This window comes from Schistocerca nitens, chromosome 9 (assembly GCF_023898315.1).
Source record: "Schistocerca nitens isolate TAMUIC-IGC-003100 chromosome 9, iqSchNite1.1, whole genome shotgun sequence".
NCBI lineage: Eukaryota > Metazoa > Arthropoda > Insecta > Orthoptera > Acrididae > Schistocerca > Schistocerca nitens.
Window position 1 is genome coordinate 248,620,193 of NC_064622.1, and position 18,176 is coordinate 248,638,368.

General features: G+C 43.1%; 1 protein-coding gene across 2 annotated transcripts; it reads left to right on the forward strand.

The window, feature by feature from the left end:
• Positions 1 to 739: 739 nt before the first annotated feature.
• On the forward strand, positions 740 to 17,626 carry LOC126203626 (cuticle protein 8-like). 2 transcript variants are annotated; one of them, XM_049937998.1, is made up of 3 exons: positions 740 to 853; positions 8,242 to 8,463; positions 17,293 to 17,626. In XM_049937998.1, exons 1-3 carry the CDS (start codon positions 839 to 841, stop codon positions 17,533 to 17,535), a joined length of 480 nt encoding a protein of 159 aa, XP_049793955.1. In that variant the 5' UTR covers positions 740 to 838; the 3' UTR covers positions 17,536 to 17,626. The 2 variants fall into 2 exon arrangements, with proteins under 2 accessions (XP_049793955.1, XP_049793956.1); XM_049937999.1 differs by having other exon boundaries at positions 742 to 853; positions 8,245 to 8,463.
• Positions 17,627 to 18,176: the final 550 nt, after the last annotated feature.

Here is an 18,176-nt window from a genome sequence, read left to right on the forward strand (position 1 = left end):
ACGCATGACCAAATTCGTGCGTCAGTTTGGTAATTCGACCTATTATCCTTCCATTCATGAGCAGCATTGCAGGGGGTGTTTTCCAACAGGATAACCCCGCCTACATACTGATGTTGTAATCTAGCGTCAGAGCATCGACAAGCTGTCTTGCCCTGCTTGATCACGAGATCTGTCTCCAATCTAACACATATAGGACGTCATCGGACGACAACTCTAGCATCATCCAGAACGAACATCAACCGTCCCTGTATTTACCGACCAAGTGCGACAAGTATGGGACTCTATACGACAAACTAACTTCCAACACCTGTACAACGGAATCCATGCGCATGTGCACGCTTGCATTCAACACTCTGGCCATTATATCTATTAACGGTGTACCAGATTTTCCATTTCCAATGGCTTATCTCGCTTTTATACTAGCCTGTGATCTTGCAATGTTAATCACTTAAATAAGTTACCTATACAAATGCATTCCCGAAATTTCATTACTCTACTTTAATTATGTTTTGTGCTACAGTTCCTTCCTCCGTTAGTGTATAATGTTTTTGACTACGAAACGTGCTTACTATCCTCACAGCTCATTTTAGCGTAATGATACCAGGATCGACTAAAGAGTGGGGCCTGACGACGGAAGGAGAACCAAGGCGACCGCTGAGGACACGCCACGCCCCGCCCGCTCAGTGAAAGCCCGGCTGTGCTTTTTTACTGCCGCCAGCCCGCTGTGCAACCCCCGCCTGTCGCGACCTTGCGACCAGCGCCTATATAAAATGTGCCAGTCCACTGGCAGGCATCAGCGGCTCTCCGGCACAGCACCACCACTCGACAACTGTCTGCCATGGCTCTCTTCAAGGTAGGTGCCTCCAGGCTGCGATGCTCGCCGAGTAAGCCTTTCGCATGTACAAACCTTTTGCGCTAGTCACGAGTTTTGTAACATTACGTACTACGAGTCTTTGAAATTACATTTATTTCGGCATGTGTTGCTGTCACTAATTTTTGTCAGACTTTCTATTCTTCCACACCAGCACTCCACAGACCGACAGGGGCTAGGCAAAATGGGGCGTCACCATAACAAAAATACTAAGTATATTGCATTTTTTATAGACGTGGCATGAGACGTCAGCGGTCAGAATGGCACGAGAAGAGGAAGAAGCCATTTGCACATGCGAAACACGAATAGCGAAGTCCTAGAGGCAATCAATAGCTGTTCTATTGTTAGTTTTGGTGGTTTAGGGTGTAGCTCCTGATCCTAATCCCGCATGTTGCGCAGGAGAACATCTGTGAAGTTTATAGGATAGGAGACGAGGTAATGGCGAGAATAAAGCTGTTACGACGGGTCGTGAGTCGTCCTTGGGTAGCTCAGTTGGTAGAGCACTTACCCGCTAAAGGCAAAGGTCCCGAGGTGGAGTCTCGGTCCGGCACACTAGTATATTCTGCCAGGAAGTTTCAGCAATGGTAATGTTACCGATGACAGCATCCTAAAGTGAGTTTACTAAATACGGTTACCGAAATTCCTTCACCAATCAAGACGCAGTACATATTACAGATTTCGTATAAAGAGCAGTTGCCAGTACGAGTGGCATAGAAGCAGATACCCTTGGCGTAGCGAGAAAATCTGTAAAGGCAAGTCTTCTCTTCCAAATTATATACCAATAAGGTCTTTTTCAGAGTATTTTGACGTAATAGCTCCATACTTGGCAATCATATACCACCGCTCGCTCGACGAATCATCCGTTCCTAAAGGCTGGAATGTTGCACAGGTCATCTCAGTAGACAAGAATGGAAAGAGAAATGACCCACTGAATTATAGATCCATATCACTGACATCAGTTTTCAGAAGTACAATGCTGAAATATATACTGTGTCCGAATATTACGGAATACTTCGAAGAAAAAGATTATTGGCTCATAGTCAACACCATTACATAAAATATCGCTCTTGTGAATCAGAACCAGTTCGATGAAATCTTTTCACGAAATTTCAATCACGAATTTTCTGCTCCGAAAGTGAAAATATTTTTTGAGTCCCATAAATGACCATCGCAATAAGAGGAATTAGAACTCGCAAGGAAAATTGAGCCCTCTGCAAAGCACTTAAGTGTGAATTGCATAATACTCATGTAGATGTAGAAGTAAAGTCACATCATGAATCGAATGAAACTGAAGCTTTACTGGTACACATAGACATCTCTTTCGAAAGCCTAGTTTTATTATCTAGACCCACTGTAAGACTTTTAAAAATGTAAATTTTTCCAATCTTATGGATGGACCTTTCGTTGTGTGACACTATCGACGCCTATTTGTTCAAGTATTTTATTACTTCGTTTCGCAGCTGAGTTGACCCAGTTCCAAACACTACCTTCGCAGAAAATAATCAAGATTGATTCCAGAAATCGAATTTGTCACTTGTTCTCTCTAAACTAATATTTTGGCTATATACGATACGATAGACTGTTGATCGTGATTTTGATTGGAACGTTATACGAGAGAAGTGTGCTGAGTGCTGGTTACGGGCTGTACTCCATCACTTCTCTCTTGAATGATACAAATAGGACTACACCTTAACAGTCACGAAGACAGGGCCCCCGGTTCATTAGGAAAACCTTTCCCATTAGCCAGTTGATCCACGTCTCCTTGACCCCCAGCCAAGTTGCGAGGCTATCCTAACCCTTCTTACACCTTCCACACATGAATCTTTTATATCGCTAATAACTCCTCATTTGTTAAGAGACATATTTCCGTATGGTGACAAGAATTTCATCAGCCTCGATGCATAACTTCCTATTGTTACTGACAGCCTAGGAAATATAATAATTGATACATCTGAAACTACATCTGTTTTCTGCAAGCCACAGTATGCTGTGTGGGGGAAGTACATGCTGTATCAGCATCATTTCCCCCTCCCTCTCCCCCTCCTTTTCCATTGGCAGACGCTGCACGGTATGGAAATTGTAGGATTCTGGATACGCCCGAATTTCTCTTAACTGGCCTTTGTGGTCATTGCATCTGATGTGTATTTGGATAATTACTACATTTCATGACTTTATTGCGACATGGATATGTAATAGTGAAGCTCTGAATGATACATTGGTCCTTCCGTGCAGTTACTTTCACTGAACATGTGAGTCTTAGGGTGACGAAACGGGAAACACTTCTTTTACTCGTCTCTACCCCTTCCATTAATAGCACTTAGAAAGAGCCCAAGAGGGTCGCGCAATATACATCTCGTCGAATGAGGGTTTGAAAAGTTATTTACTTAAACTGCTCTGGGGAGATAACCATGCATTCTGTAAGATTGTGACTGATTCCAGTGGTTGAATGCCAACATTATAGAAATGAGGCAGGCCCTTTACTGAAGATATAAAAAGGACTACCATGAAAATATCCTATCAGTAGCATCTTAAATTTAAAATCTGATGCTGCCCCCCAACCCCCCTCCCCCCACCCCCAAGACGATGACGTTATGTGTCACAGCATTACCTAATAACTGATGATTTTGGTTTATTTCCCATTTTAGTAGACATCCATGCTCTTCAGCTACGTATCTTGCATACACAAACGAAAAATAAAGTGTCAATGATTGGAAACATTGGTTCTGTAAACTTTGGAAGTAACTTTTGCGTATTCCTCACAAATCATTCGTTGCAGTGAGTACTGTCAAAATTATATGTTCGGGAAATCCGATTACAGAGGTTGATGTTCTGTTGTACAAATTTGGAGTTTCTCTCCATTATGGAGTAGAATTTTCGTATGTAATGAGACATGAATATATTCGAGTGATGGAAAGCGAAGTTGTGATGGAGGAATCACACAAAAGTTTTAATGATAACTGGTTGCACTATTCTGAGTAGGAACTGGTGTTGGGAATTATGAAGTAAAGGCTCATACATGGAAGTCGTTATCCGTGACGCTGCACATCCTGTTCTTGGGCTAGAGGAGGTGTCGGACCAGAACCAGTGCTGCCAACACGTCTGAGCGAGGAGTCAAAACAGGAACCTCGGCGAATGGGCGCGGTTTGCCGCTCCGCTGAATGCCGCAATCCGCCCCGCAATTGCGATTTCGTTCCACCGTTTCTTGTGTTTCTCACGCGTCTGCGGTCTGCCTTTGTTTACTCTGCTAACGAGTGGGCGTGACGCATTGGTTTCCGAAACCGTTTTTAGCGTTTAAAACGTACAAACCGCTGAACTCCTGTGTAGTGCAGTTGCAAGTACCGTCTGCCAAACAAGATAAATTTAAGGTGGTCTTCGACGCTGTACACAAACACTGAAGCGGCAAGGAAACTGGTATAGGTATGCGTATTCAAATACAGACATATGTAAACAGGTAGAATACGGAGCTGCGGTCGCGAACTAATATTTAAGACAACAAGTGTCTAGCGCAGGTATTAGATCTGTTACTGCTGCAAAAATGGCAGGTTATCAAGATTTAAGTGAGTTTGAACGTGTTGTTACAGTCGGCGCACGAGCGATGGGACACAGAATCTCCGAGGTAGCGATGAACTGGAGGTTTTCCCGTACAACCATTTCACTAGTGTACCGTGAATATCAGGAATCCGATAAAACATCAAATCTCCGACGTCGCTGCCGCCGGAAATATATCCTGCAAGAACGAGGCCAATGACGAGAGAAGAGAATCGTTCAACGCGACAGAAGTGCAACCCATCCTCAAAAAGCTGCAGATTTCAATGCAACGAAACATCACTGATATGGGCTTTCGGAGCCGATGGCCCAGTCGTATACCCCTGATGACTGCACTACACAAAGTTTTACGCCTCGCCTGGGCCCATTAACACCTACATGACTGTTGATGACTGGAAATATGTTTCCTGATCGGACGAGTCCCGTTTCAACTTGTACCTGCAGACAACCTCATTAATCCACGGACCCCGCATGTCAGCAGGGGTCTGTTCAAGATGGTGGAGGCTTTGTAATGGTGTGTGGCGTGTGCAGTTGGAGTGATATTGGATTCCTGATACGCGTAGATACGACTGTGATAGGTGACAAGTGCGTAAGCATCCTGCATAATCACCTGCATCCATCCATATCCATTGTACATTCCGACGGACGTCGGCGATTCCAGCAGTGCAATGCGCCACCTCATACGTCCAGAACTGCTACAGAGTGGCTCCAGCGCCAATCTTCTGAGTTTAAAAACTTCCGCAGGCCACCAAACTCCCCAGACATTAACATTATTGAACATGCTATTCAGAAGAGATCTCCACCCCCTCTTACTCATGGATTTATGGGCAGTCCCGCAGGATTCATGGTGTCAATTCCCTCCAGCGCTACTTCAGACACTAGTCGAGTCCATGTCACGTCATGTCGTCTTGCGGCACTTTTGCGTGCTCGCTGCGGCCCTACACGATATTATGCAGATACACCAATTTCTTTGGCTCTTCATTCAATCAAAGTCTTCCGTCAATGATTTCAACATTTTCGGCTTCTACTTCCCAAACAGTGTTAGATCTATTGAGTAGGACTAACGCGTTTTAATTTTCCAGAAAACCAAAGATCATACAGTACTGTCGGAATATGGAGGTTACTTTCAATGTTATCAGTGATTAGAGCCTCTTCCCGTTCCACTCAGGTGTGTAGCGGGGGAAGACTTGACTGTTGAAATGACTCTGTGTGCACTGTAATTATTCTAGTCTTCTTTCCGCAGGAGCAGTAAGCAGACGAAAGTGTATTTTTTTTTTTTTTAGCTTCCTCACCAAAGCTTGTTCCTGGAACGTTTAAATCGGCTACGCAAAATAGTTGTCTATGTTGAAGTTGCTGCGGGTTCGAATTCTCAGACATCTAAGTGACGCTGTCACAGTGTCAGTAAAGCCTGTGATTATTTGTCCAGCTCTCCTTTGCATACGCTCGATATCACATTTGATAGAGGTCCCAGAAAAGCCACAGTTTCGTTCTGAGGTTTCATAATTTTCTCAGCACAGAACTACTTCAACCAACTACTGACTACGTTAGCGTTTTGATGTTGGTTTCATGTTCTTAGTTTAATTTTGTTAGTTTCTGTCTCTTTAGTTCCATTCAAAATATAAGGTATCCTGTGCCCAAAACCTTAGAAGCGATCAGCTAACGAGACATGTAGGTGTTTCTCGTCAACTATTCGTTCTTCTTTCCCGACGAATACTATTTCCTTCACATCCCGTATTATACAACGCTAAATGGTAACAGGCGGGCCGGCAGACTATCGTATACACCAACGACAAGCATTCAAGATCAGTCACAATACTTCATACCTACGAAATCACAAGAACCTCTGGACAGTATCACCAGACGGAGCATCCGGAAATCAAATATTTGTTGCTGTTACGTTCCCTTCCACACTAACACTTCTCGATCTTCAAATTACACCCACGGTTGCAACTCGACATACAGTGGACCCATTCTTTATTTTCTCTTAAAAATAGATAAGCAGTCGATGTTCTGCAGGCAAGTTAGTGGTAGCCAACGCCAAGCACTCTACGCGAACAACTTACATTAGGGATCCTTTAGTCGAAACATTAAAAAGAAATCTGAAGAATCATATGTTTGTGAATACACTCCTGGAAATTGAAATAAGAACACCGTGAATTCATTGTCCCAGGAAGGGGAAACTTTATTGACACATTCCTGGGGTCAGATACATCACATGATCACACTGACAGAACCACAGGCACATAGACACAGGCAACAGAGCATGCACAATGTCGGCACTAGTACAGTGTATATCCACCTTTCGCAGCAATGCAGGCTGCTATTCTCCCATGGAGACGATCGTAGAGATGCTCGATGTAGTCCTGTGGAACGGCTTGCCATGCCATTTCCACCTGGCGCCTCAGTTGGACCAGCGTTCGTGCTGGACGTGCAGACCGCGTGAGACGACGCTTCATCCAGTCCCAAACATGCTCAATGGGGGACAGATCCGGAGATCTTGCTGGCCAGGGTAGTTGACTTACACCTTCTAGAGCACGTTGGGCGGCACGGGATACATGCGGACGTGCATTGTCCTGTTGGAACAGCAAGTTCCCTTGCCGGTCTAGGAATGGTAGAACGATGGGTTCGATGACGGTTTGGATGTACCGTGCACTATTCAGTGTCCCCTCGACGATCACCAGTGGTGTACGGCCAGTGTAGGAGATCGCTCCCCACACCATGATGCCGGGTGTTGGCCCTGTGTGCCTCGGTCGTATGCAGTCCTGATTGTGGCGCTCACCTGCACGGCGCCAAACGCGCATACGACCATCATTGGCACCAAGGCAGAAGCGACTCTCATCGCTGAAGACGACACGTCTCCATTCGTCCCTCCATTCACGCCTGTCGCGCTACCACTGGAGGCGGGCTGCACGATGTTGGGGCGTGAGCGGAAGACGGCCTAACGGTGTGCGGGACCGTAGCCCAGCTTCATGGAGACGGTTGCGAATGGTCCTCGCCGATACCCCAGGAGCAACAGTGTCCCTAATTTGCTGGGAAGTGGCGGTGCGGTCCCCTACGGAACTGCGTAGGATCCTACGGTCTTGGCGTGCATCCGTGCGTCGCTGCGGTCCGGTCCCAGGTCGACGGGCAATTGCACCTTCCGCCGACCACTGGCGACAACATCGATGTACTGTGGAGACCTCACGCCCCACGTGTTGAGCAATTGGGCGGTACGTCCACCCGGCCTCCCGCATGCCCACTATACGCCCTCGCTCAAAGTCCGTCAACTGCACATACGGTTCACGTCCACGCTGTCGCGGCATGCTACCAGTGTTAAAGACTGCGATGGAGCTCCGTATGCCACGGAAAACTGGCTGACACTGACGGCGGCGGTGCACAAATGCTGCGCAGCTAGCGCCATTCGACGGCCAACACCGCGGGTCCTGGTGTGTCCGCTGTGCCGTGCGTGTGATCATTGCTTGTACAGCCCTCTCGCAGTGTCCGGAGCAAGTATGGTGGGTCTGACACACCGGTGTCAATGTGTTCTTTTTTCCATTTCCAGGAGTGTATTTGTGGTCGTCTCAATGTCTGCGGATACTTAGCTCTATTAGAGGCTAAAAAATTTCTTCGTATCTTTATCCAAGACTGTTTCTGCTTCATATAATTACATACCAGAATTCTTCATACGTTTGCCGTTTATAACCAGATCACAGGCCGAAAAATTTTAGCTCCCATTGACGTACCTAGCATTGTAATTAGTACTCAGACTTCTTTTACACAGTTAGATCCTCAAGTGTGAAACATTTCCACATGTTGATAGTGATGTTGTTTCTTGTCTATTCAAGCAGGTGTGCGTCCTCCTAGTGGTGGCGTTGGCGGCTAGTGCGACTGCCGGGCTTGTCGACTACGGTGGTTATGGTGGATACGGAGGCTACGGTGACCATGGGGGCTATGGGGGCCATGGAGGCTATGGCGGCTACGGTGGCTACGCCGGTTTGGGACACGGAGTCGCCGTCGCAGCGCCTGCAGTAGCCGTCGCCGCTCCAGTCAAAGTCGTAGATTACTACGTAAGTCAACCTCACGTCTATGACCAACACAATTTGTTCATGAAGGCGACATTTTTTCTCTCAGGCTAGAGTACTTATTAAGATCTCTTCTTAGCCTAATAGAAGGGCTAAAAGAAGTCTTGATAACTATTTCAGTGTAGAAAAACGTCACTTCATTCAACAAATTTACCACCGTGGTGTCGATAATGAAGAGAATTTGCCCTGACCCCATGTACCTTTCATATACCTTCCTTAGGCCTTTAGGTAATTAATATTAATTAAACACTAACACAACCTAAATATAAGAACATCCTACTTCTCATAAATTAGACGCATATTACACGCAGGAGTCGTACGTTAGACACACGAGTTGGGGGTTGTGCTTTAGTTGGGGCTTTCGCAAATAGTGGCCTTCAAACAACCGCCAAGTTGCCAAAATTTGGGTAAACTAGATTTCCAGCAGTGCATCAGCGATTACACAGAGTGTTTTGTTCTACATCGTGATAGCTAAGCACATAATAAAGGCCAAAAATATGCAACACAGTAACTCGCTAGATATTATTTAGCTGGTGCTTTCAGCGCTGATAATGTCTCTTGTCTAACTGTTACTATCACATTGTCAAATACGTTTGGATTTGAAGCGTTTTTGAAAATATAACTCGAAATTTGGTAATTATTAATTTAGTTTTTCGCTCAATTCTGGTTTCGGGAATGACAAGTAATTCACGTCTTATTCCACAAGGTGCAGATCCTTCCATTAGCTTTCTTTATGTGTGATTTTGGTATAGCCACTATGTAAACGCAACACAAGACAAAAGTTTTATGACTGAAAGTGCCATTCATTTATCACTGGGTAACATAATACTTCCAGTTTTTATCTTGGAAACTGCTGTAGATATCTTAAAGAATGTTATAATATTCTAGTATTAATTATTGCGACAAAATAAGTACGAAAATCATTGGCATCATCATAAATATTTCTAAATTACAAGTGGAACTCGCTTAGGATGGCAGTTTGCGAAAACATTGTGAATTAAATACGAGATATTTTACTAAGAGATTTTATAAAAATGAAAGTAGCGTTTATTTTCTGAGGAACAGTACAGTATAGCGTTAATTCCAGGGCTAAATTGATGAATGTGCGCCAATATTCTAAAACGCAGTGAGGCTTCCATGCCGCTTACTTACTGGTTCGAACAATAAATTGCAAGGAAGGCGACAACGAAAAAAAGTAGACATAACGTTTAGAAAAATTACCGCGAATATATGAGAATATAAAGTGAACAATTCAGTTCAAAACACAAAAAAAATGTATAGTTACTTCCAAAATAAAAGCTGAGGGTATTAGATTAGGAAATGAGACACTTAAAGTAGTAAAGGAGTTTTGCTATTTGGGGAGCAAAATAATTGATGATGGTCGAAGTAGAGAGGATATAAAATGTAGACTGGCAATGGGAAGGAAAGCGTTTCTGAAGAGGAGAAATTTGTTAACATCTAGTATAGATTTAAGTGTCAGGAAGTCGTTTCTGAAAGTAGCCATGTATGGAAGTGAAACATGGACGATAAATAGTTTAGTCAAGAAGAGAATAGAAGGTTTCGAAATGTGGTGCTACGGAAGAATGCTGAAGATTAGGTGCGTAGATCACATAACTAATGAGGAGGTGTTGAATAGGATTGGGGAGAAGAGAAGTTTGTGGCGCAACTTGACTAGAAGAAGGGATCGGTTGGTAGGACATGTTCTGAGGCATCAAGGGATCACCAATTTTGTACTGGAGGGCAGCGTGGAGGGTAAAAATCGTAGAGGGATACCAAGGTATGAATACACCAAGCAGATTCAGAAGGATGTAGGTTGCAGTAGGTACTGGGAGATGAAGAAGCTTGCACAGGACAGTGTAGCATGGAGAGCTGTATCAAACCAGTCTCAGGACTGAAGACCACAACAACAACATGCTTTGTTATCCAACGGTAAATAAATCTCTCCTCCTCTTATAAGTCTCCCTTTGTTTCTTGTTGCGTTCCAACTGCGTCTCATTCAGAAATGTAAATATGTCTACTTCACGAAATGCAAGTAAGTACTACAGTTGGAAGCAGACAACTCTTACAAATACCTGTTGTAACAATTTGTGTGGATGTGAAATGGAGCGATCACATGACTTCAGTCGTAAGCTAAACGGGTGACAGACCTGCTTTTTCTGTCAGTATGCTGGGAAAATGCAAACTATAAAGGGGATATCTTAAACGGATGATTGCAGTTTTTTTTTTTCCTTTTTTTACCATGGGAGAGCGGCATGAAGATCGTGAAAACCAGAGCTGATAGAAGCAAACTATCTCGTTAAAAATAAACGTTTGATAGGTACTGGCGGAATAAGGCTGATAGGATGGGTGATGAGTCGGGCCTGGGAAGCTCAGTTCGTAGAGTAGCTGACCGCAAAATACAAAGGTCATAAGTTCTAGTCTCGGTTCAGCACAAAGTTTCAGTCTACCAGAAATTTTATATCAGCGCGCACTTCACTACGAGGTGAAAAATTCTTTCCCGAAAATTCCTGTTAGGACCCACTAATAAATTTTCAAAAACCAGTATTCTGTGAAAAATCTGAAAATGTATCGATTTAGCAGGGATCGCGAAGACAATAACTGCAGCATGCTCAAAGGCATTTAAGCAGTCATTCTACCCGGCACAAAACCCCAACATGTGGTACAAAGGCAAGAACCCTCCTTTATGAACTTTCCAGTGGTTTGAAGGGTGTAGATGTATATGTTGTCGTCATTTTCCGTCGTCCAAATCCGCCACAGAAAGGAACTGACATACCTCTATTTTTTTTAGACACCCGTGAAGACTTCATAAATGTAAATATCATTAAACCTCTACATGTATATGTGGCGTCAACTATCTAACAAGCAAGAAATCCTATATGTATGGATTGTATAGCAATAGATGAAATAATGCAAAAACCAGTATTCTGTGAAAAATCTGAAAATGTATCGATTTAGCAGGGATCGCGAAGACAATAAGTGCAGCATGCTCAAAGGCATTTAAGCAGTTATTCTACCCGGCACCGTGGCACATAGTTGTCGCCACTTTTCGAGTAACAAACACGTCCTTACTCAACGACATCGGAAGGTCAACCAGCCGTGTACTTCACTTTCGACGGACGCTAGAATGCACCTTCTCTGACTCTCTAGCTTAGTCACAACAGATGAACGACGGTCCGTTTCTTACTCGTAAACCTGTAGCGCATTTCGATAAAAAGAACTAATTCTCCGCCAGTAAACTGTAACACAAGAATAATTGTCTACTTATGCACCACAGAAGATAGCTACGGTGAGCAAGCAAGCGTAAAATACCTCGTAAACTGGAGCGTGAGCAAGGTACACAGTGAGCGAGGCGTCTTGAGAAAGCGCTGGACCACTGAAGACAGTTATACGGTGAGAGGAAGTTCTTCATGTCCAGTGCACAGTGGTTTGCGTAACAGCTTACTTTTTGTTCCTGACAAAGGACACCAATCAGCACTACAAAAAATGTCGACATCAGCTGTTCAGTGCTAGGCTGTTTCGGTTTATGCGTCGGCACTTTCATAAGTAAAAGAAACGGATCTCACGAGACTCTTACTGATGCTTCGACACATTCTGCTAATCACCATTTTCATAGTTAGTGAAAGGCTTCCGCTCAGAGTCACGTTTCCTTTGACATGGAAGGACCGAATGTTACCAGTGTTTAGTATAAACTGTGAAACAACCGTCTGTCTGTCAGACTTTATTTACCTGATAGTGAAAATAAGTCAAAACTTAAGAGTTAATAATGATGTAACAGATTGCCCATATTATTTGCATATATCTGCTGACGGATCCAATACACATGATGAAGCTGGTTGCGCATATTATTGCTCTGCGTTCCAGACACCGAAATATTTTTCATGAGCACAATTATGGATTAAATTATGATGGAGCCGCAGAAGAGAACAAAACATTAATTCTAGTTGAAGTGCTTTGAAGCAATTTGTGCATGAGGAGTGGAAGTCTAATGACAGCTCCATTTATGACGTAATGGAATTGATAATGAAACTTAAGAAACAAAATAAAACCGTTCATCTAATGTTTGACACGATGAACAAGCAGACGGCCTAGCGAAGGACAGCATCCAAAAAATGAATTCACTATTTATACAGCTTTCATTTTATGGCTTCCTAAACGTAAAAGAAAAGAGGCATACCAGCAGTGGCAAATATCGAAAGACAGGAAAAGCGAATATCGTTCGTTTCAGTCCAGCACACTATTCCAGCAACGAAGACGTATAGCCAGTAGAATTTTCTGAGGAGACATGTGACATCAGCTATCCGAATCTCTATAGGATCGTAGTGGTAGACTCTCCCACAAGCCGTGAACATCTAGAAAGACAGGGATCTCAACCACGTCACTTTAAGATGTTCTAAATATTCTCCACATCAAAATATACTGTGAGAAGACCTTGCAATATACTAAAAAAGTAATGTGTCACTCCGATCTCAAAATCAATAGCTTAATAGCACGGTACGTGCAACAAGCGGATGTAAATCTCTAGCGTATTATATAGTGACACCTACATTTATATAATTTTGCCATATTTTAAAGAAGTGATAAGTGAACAACACTTCTTTCAAGTATGGCAAAGTTTGCCTAACGTCAAAATGTCTAGGTGTACCGACAAACCTATGGCTTGTGACTAAGTAAGTCCAAAGGTCGGAGGAAGTCAACAACATCTCAGTACGATGATGCTTAGGAAAGCGCTGTTGTATTTAAATCAATCTTCTGGTTGATTACAGCTTTGACATCCTGTTCCAAGCCAGTAAAACTGAAGTCAAACAATGACTATTTTATTTTCAGTGCCTGAAGGGATATTAACGGCGGTTATAGCGTCACTGAAGCGTTTTGATGGAAGATAATAGTACAGCGAACAGCCACGAGTATCGTGGGTGGGGTACTTTTTCTTCTGCGTGGCTGTCGCACAGCTATACTCTGTTCATCGTTAAGTTTAATGCGGAAGTAAACATTGTGCTTTATGCTTCTGAGTTTGATGTTATCTTAGTGGTGTCACCTTGTCACGCGACTTAAATCATGCTCTGTCGAGTAACATTATTACGGTACGTCTATGATGCAACCTCTGGGCTCGCACTTCTCCTTACTGGTGCAGTTAACCTGGGGCAGCGCTGGTATGGAGGTACTAAGAATACTGAAAATAATAGCAATAACGTACCTCAGCAGCCGAATAAAATTACTTCAGAATTCCTCTAGGTGTGGTCCATAAAAATCTTGAACCGGAGGCAGACAAGCCAACTTCAAATTCCAATGAGTACAATTTTTAATACGCTTCACAAGAGGTAAGGTTGAAAGAGGAAGTTAGGAGAGAGAATGAGCAGAAGGAAAACTCGTCGCAAACCTAGTTGTTTTATCTGCGTGAAAGTACCTAGTATGTAACAGGACATTTTCGAGACTTCACAGTGTAACTAAATACTTCTGGTCAGTCGTCTGATAATGCGTAAACTCATTTCGTATCCGAATTGGAGGCCTCCAGCTAACAACTGGAGCCGTCATCAGGTACTTTGATGAGGATCCCGTCAATAGCAGCATACGTGAAGCCATCAATTCCAATTCACGCATCTTCGACCGCACAGCACTGTTCACAGAATCGTTACATTTTCTAAGACACATAACTGTCATTTCTCGTCTCGATACCTGCTTCATGACAGTGACAAACGGGCAATAATAATCACTTTAGGAATCAGTCCTCAGTGTATATTGTCTAAGATCAAATCTGTATTTACTGTATCAATTATTTGAGGCATTCGTTAGCTGTTAAGGAATACGTACGCAGAACATTCACACACACAGTTAGTCAGTTCTCACGAAGCGTATCATTCCCTGTTCTACGCAGATCGGTGGACCTGATATGAATTAGGACACATCATAGTTATTTCGATGTGATTGTGGTGGCAAACAGTGTGAGGACGTGAATATCTATACCAAGTCGATGGTAGGCATGCTGTGTTTGTGACTCCATATTCAAGGTAGTACTGACATGAGCCAATGGGAGAGGAGACAAGATGATGGTACTCTATCAGATTTTTACAGGGAAGCTTTGTAAAAGACTATTTGGAAGCTATTTCCGATTCGGAGTGCTACAAAGGGCAATGGATGCCCCAAATTATTAGTTCAGAAAAAAGTCTGTAGTTTTAAGGTACGTTGGTACGAACCCACCTGTAATTAGCAATACCTTTTTACCACATATGTTTGTCTACAACACATTCATTTTTTCATCAGTTTTTCCATTATATCATTCTCCAACTACATTAAGCTCTACATTTTCATTTCTATCTTATCTACGCGTCTGGCGCTATTGCTCATTGGTAAACTGTCAGGTTATGGATGCAAGGATCTTAGGCTTGATCGTTATCATTTCTAGGATTTATAGCTACTTATCTCTTCTTTCGATTAAGGCGAAATTTGTTAACCTGAAAATGTTCTAGTAAGTTCAGAGGTCGGAGGAAGTCAACAACATCTCTATAGGACCACTCTTAGTAAAGCACTGTTGCACTTAAAACAATCCTCGGATTGATTAGAGCTTTGCCATTCTTTCTCAAAATATTTAACAAGTTATCCTGTTACAAATAACAAAAATCTGACGACATTTTATCGATATGCTACAAAACTTTCACAGATGCCTGTTGTCCACTTACGGTGGCGAGAGCCGATCCATAATTGTTTCAAGCAGTCCAACTAAAGAGTCCTTAGCTGGTATTCTATACCAGTGCCACATTTGTTTTCCTTACACATACTGTGACATTCCAGTATAGAACTTACGTCATAACTCTAGTCGGACAGAGTCAGTGACAGTATGTGGCTTATATAGGATACCTTCCGTGTCTTCCGAAACGACTAATGACTAAAGGAGCAAGTGTCCGATTTTATGACGAATTCACAACCACTTTCACGCTTGCATTACGTAACTGTTTTTGCAGCTCTCACTTTGTAAGCGCTAGGCTTTTACAGCAGGCATAAAACAGAAGCACTTATGGACACCTGTCGAGGAAACGAGGTACGAGCGAAAAGACTTCTGCAAACAAGCAATAAAGGCCGACTCGCCTTTCCTGTGCCAGTAAAAGTGCTTTAAAGTAATGATACTTCTCGTACTTTTTCCAAAAGACTGGAAGAATAGAAAAAGAAGTTTTGCAAACATCATGAATTACAATATTATTTTCTGTATCTCCGATTAATATTCAAACGTTTGCGCTTTTTCATCTCTGCTACGAGATCACGTAACAGGTATAATCTGATAGCAGTTTACTCTGTCCTCTGTAGAAGGGAAAGTATTATTACACTCAAGCAAAGGAAAAAATGTAGCCTGGTGGTCTCACAGTTAAAAATCGGAATCTAATGGTTAGGTGTCGGTCCTCGGTTGCTACTAGCTTTTAACCCTGGATCTCGATGTGATTTTCATCACTTGTAATGCTTTGACAGTTGGTATACTGAATTGTGATTATGCTTTCACGTTACACTGTAGCTTCCTTTCTAAATAGTTTTGAGGATAATCTATTATGTCGGACGACTGCTAGGAAATATTATAATCCCTAGTGCAGGGACTTCCTTTTTACTCAGTTACTGCTCGATCACTGCTGTCTATAGACTGTTCTCAAGATTGTGCATTATGTTTAAGGCGACGAGTAGGCCTACTTGCTGATGAATCTTCTCCATCACTATCCTAGACCATAGCCTCAACTTTGGCCAGTCAGCTCCCTATAAGTTGAATGATCTTAAAGTTTCTGTCCACTGTAGTGAAGGTATCCGAATTAGGACGACGTCTGCTGCGAGTAAGTTTCCTTAGTTTTCGTGCTACAGCATATATTAAATGCCTGTTATTAACTCCCTGTACCAAGTTATGCTACATCTTCGACGACCAGTCACCAACTGTAAGCAGTGGTAGCTTCAGCTTTGGACACAAATGATTGTGTGTTTGTTTTTTTCTTTCCGTAGTGTCACCAACGACAACGTGGCAGACACTTGAGGCGTTAAAATTCAAATCCAGACATTTCCACTTTGCAATTTTTCAGGGGACACAGAAAACATGTAATAGCAAAACACTCCACTTTTTATTATCCTTACATTTTTAATATACCCGCTTTCGCCACTTTATCTGTGTCCAACTGCGTAATTTCAAATTCAGTAGACAATAAACACACACTGTTTGCAAAATCAAGATAATTATATTTCTTAAATCTCTGGATTTGCTATTCAAACTGATTAAGCCTTCATAGTATTTGGAGACTTAATAAGACTAAGCATGTCAGAGGTGTTTTAAAGAATATTATAGTGTTTCTGTTCTTATAGTACCATTTAAAAAATTTTAAAAAGCGCTATTTCAGTTAAATTTCATGATTAATTTCAGCGTTATGAGCGTGCCTTAACGCTCTAATAGTCAAATCACAAGAAAAATAAAAGCAGGAATCACTCTTAAAGCAGCAATAATGGCTTTCAGAACATTGCAGTGGCTCGATAAACGATTTATCTTGCGTATGTTTTGCTTCATTATTGTTAGACAGTTTCTACCTTTATTCTCACGACGCACAGCATCTTTCACAGAGCATACTCTAACTACACACTACCTTTCCCGACACCAAAAATACTAAAATAATGATCTCTGCAAACAATGACATTTCGGTTTTCTCGCATTTTACTGGGACTGTACCGTGATTTTGGGTTTGCTTCATACTTATCCCTTGTTAGATGCGCAACACTGAAGAAAATCAAAATAAAATTACTCTCTTCGATTTTAATCTTATTTTTTTATAACTACTGACACTTGCCTTCGTTATCCCACAGGCGTACCCCAAGTACGCGTTCAACTACGGCGTCCACGACGCGCACACCGGCGACATCAAGCAGCAGTCCGAGCACCGTGATGGCGACGTGGTGAAGGGCAGCTACTCGCTGGTCGAGCCCGACGGCTCCACCCGCATCGTCGAGTACGCCGCGGACGACCACAGCGGCTTCAACGCGGTCGTCAAGAAGATCGGTCCATCCCTGCACCCGGCCCCCGTCGCTCACCACGGATATCACCACTGACGACCGACTCTTGCCACCCGCCACTCAGCATCGCTCACTGCGCCACTGACTGTACATTAATGTATTGGCAATAAAGCCTATTCATCTTGGAGCTACTGAATTTCATTCACACACCACACCTTGGAAATCAGTCATGCTGTTGGTTTCCCATTCCCATCCACTTTGAATATGTAGTCTGGATGTGATGTTACATTTGTTGCTGTGGATTATACACTGATCGGACAGAAAATCATGACCACCTACCTAACAGCAGGTATGTCCACCTTGGCACGGATAAGAGCGGCGACGCCTCTTGGCATGGAGGCCTTGGTAAGTCGCTGGAAGGAGTTGGCACCAGATATGCACACACAGGTCAGCTGTCTCTTAAATTCTGTGGAAGGGGGGTGGGACAGAGGGGGCGATGAGCTCTGACGCCAAGTTCAAGCATATGCCAAATGTGTTCGATTGGGGTTCAGATATGTCGAGATGGGGGGCCAGCACATCAATTGGAACCTGCCACTGTGTTCCTCTCTATCATACTGCCGTCCTCGTGACATGGCGCATTGTCCTGTTGAAAAATGCCACTGCAGTCTGGAAACATGACGTCATTAAGTGTTCGACGTGGTCTGCAAACAGTGTGCTCGATACTCCTTTGCGGTTAT